The sequence below is a fragment of the Austrofundulus limnaeus genome, unplaced genomic scaffold (assembly GCF_001266775.1).
Source record: "Austrofundulus limnaeus strain Quisiro unplaced genomic scaffold, Austrofundulus_limnaeus-1.0 Scaffold62, whole genome shotgun sequence".
Taxonomy (NCBI): domain Eukaryota; kingdom Metazoa; phylum Chordata; class Actinopteri; order Cyprinodontiformes; family Rivulidae; genus Austrofundulus; species Austrofundulus limnaeus.
Window position 1 is genome coordinate 1666694 of NW_013952464.1, and position 2250 is coordinate 1668943.

At 39.9% G+C, this 2250-nt stretch overlaps 1 protein-coding gene across 3 annotated transcripts in view; it reads left to right on the forward strand.

Annotated features, from left to right (window-relative positions):
* magi1b (membrane associated guanylate kinase, WW and PDZ domain containing 1b) overlaps positions 1-2250 on the forward strand; it is a 156645-nt gene that overhangs the window by 103192 nt on the left and 51203 nt on the right. For all 3 annotated transcript variants that reach the window (XM_014009859.1, XM_014009860.1, XM_014009861.1), the window contains exon 8: positions 1602-1659. In XM_014009859.1, coding sequence (XP_013865313.1) covers positions 1602-1659 — 58 coding nt within the window. The remainder of the gene's footprint in view (positions 1-1601; positions 1660-2250) is intronic.

The window sequence follows — 2250 nt, forward strand, 5'->3', positions numbered from 1 at the left end:
AAAATTTTAGAGAAAAATATCTTGATTTTTGTGTATTTTACTTCAATACACTAAATACTAGTTACAGTTACAAAGAACATGAATGCTGAAGTTAAAAATTCAGATTATTAGCTTTAAAAAGAGACCAAGCATGTGAATTTACTCTAAAGGGTTCAAAAGCAGTACTTCATTTAATTTGTGTGTGCTTTTTAAGGTGTTTAATGGTACTTTATGCCTGAAGGTTAACGGGTTTTAATGTACTCCCAACATTTGTAAAACTGAGTTATACCCAGCTTTGGGTTTTCTAAAGTCAGTTTGTTGTGGTGGCCATCTTGATTGTGATTGGCTTTAAAAGTCAATCAGTTTTTGGTGGTTTATGAGATGCTTTGGTAACAGACACAGAAAAAAAAAGCATTATTGCCCGCCTTTTGGCAACATTTAATATTTGTATTATTTTTATGAGTCATAAAGAGATGGTTCATACATTTACGTAACAGTTTCATTGCACCACTCACTGACTCTACTGCAGCCCGGGGCCCTGCTAACTAAAAGACCAGGGAGCCACTCCAGTTTGGATGATTGTAATTAACATCTGGGCCAGACGGCATTGACTGAGGGTAACGATATGTTAAACGTATACATCACAACAAAGGATTATTAGATAACCTGTTTCTACAGCTACAAGCCTGTGACTGTCCTCAGCCTACAGAACACAATCAAGATGCTCTATTTGAAATAGAAGAATTTAAACATGTTCAAAAATATGTACAATATGCTGCCTTCAGGCCCAGGCCACCTTTGCAAAAGAGATCTGTGATCTCAGTGGGATTTTCTTGGTTAAATAACTGTAAATAAATCGTTTTAAAACGCATCATTAGATGYTACCTTTGATGATAAAGGTTTTAATTTGAGACAAAGTGCATTCTGGGAACTGGCTCTAGGGTGTCACATTTACTCTATATTCACACTGGTTTTACYCAAATAAAAAATAATAAAAATGAAAAAAATCAAATTAAATCTACTAAATGAATCAAACACCATGGTCACAGTAGCTTTGTGTTAAACCAAGGACACCCTTTCATTAGTTGGACCATTAAATTACAGGTTTGTGCTTTTGTAAAAAAAAATCTTCTGAATGTTTGTCACTCGCAGAAAGCAAAGGAAAGGATGAAAAGTTTTTTTACAAACTGCCCTGTCCCTTTCCCCCTCACATAATGCCACACTCMGCTTTTCTTTTCTATTTCTGTACACCGGTTTGAAATCCTGGGTTATTCCACTCCTCCTCAGATTCCTCACCTTTGTATCTCCACCTGCCTCGTCTTTCCTACTTTTATTTTGGTCCGTCCCACTGTCTTCTCCTCACTCCAGCCTCACTTCTTATTTTTCCTTCTTTCTTTCTTCTCCCCCCTTCCTCCCCCGGTCGCTYCTTCGTCGCTGCCCGAGGGGGTCCGGCTGTGTTCTTATCTGATGTGTTGAAATGTCAGCAGTACAAGGTGACAGAGGTGGAGGGGGCTGCCAGACAGCCTGTGAAACTGCTGGGTTACTTTGGTCCTGGGTATTGACTGACAGGCAGAACGTCTCTCCTAGCCTCGCCTCATTGTCTCTTTATGTCGTCCTCACAGAGCTTCCACCAGGGTGGGAGAAAATTGACGATCCAGTGTATGGGGTCTACTATGTTGAGTAAGTTGTGAAACACAAGGATGCTTCAGTGTTTTACTCATGCATTCAGAATAAAAATAAGTCACAAGTAATGCTTCTTCATGCTCATAAAAAAAACTGATTCACACATTTTCATTCCAACAAGAAGAACTTCTCACCTTATTGTAACCCAGAAACAATCGCAGCCAGATTGTGCCTCAGCTATTTAGAAAATTAGCATCCTGGCAAATGTAGGCCGTTTTGTTTGCATCATTACCATCTGGGAAAACAGCACGCATGTTTATATGTGCGTGAGTGTGTGTTTCATGTATCGGAGACGGCATGAAGCCGCTGGCCTGCACCATTAATACAAACATGTTTCACACGTTTTTGATGTTGTTCAAAGCAGCACCTGGGGGCTCAGGAATGAGACGTTTATGTTTTCTGTTTGCCTTTCCAATTTTTAKTTTTTGCTGCACGTTACTCACAATTGCCTTCATTTGCCATTTAATGCAGCGTTTCGAAGTTTCTATTTTATTTTAGTAAGGAGGCTCTTATTCCTTAGCAGYTTCCCCTACCACTGTACAAGGAGGGTGGCCTGTTCCCTCTAACAGAACCGACTGCCCCCCCCCC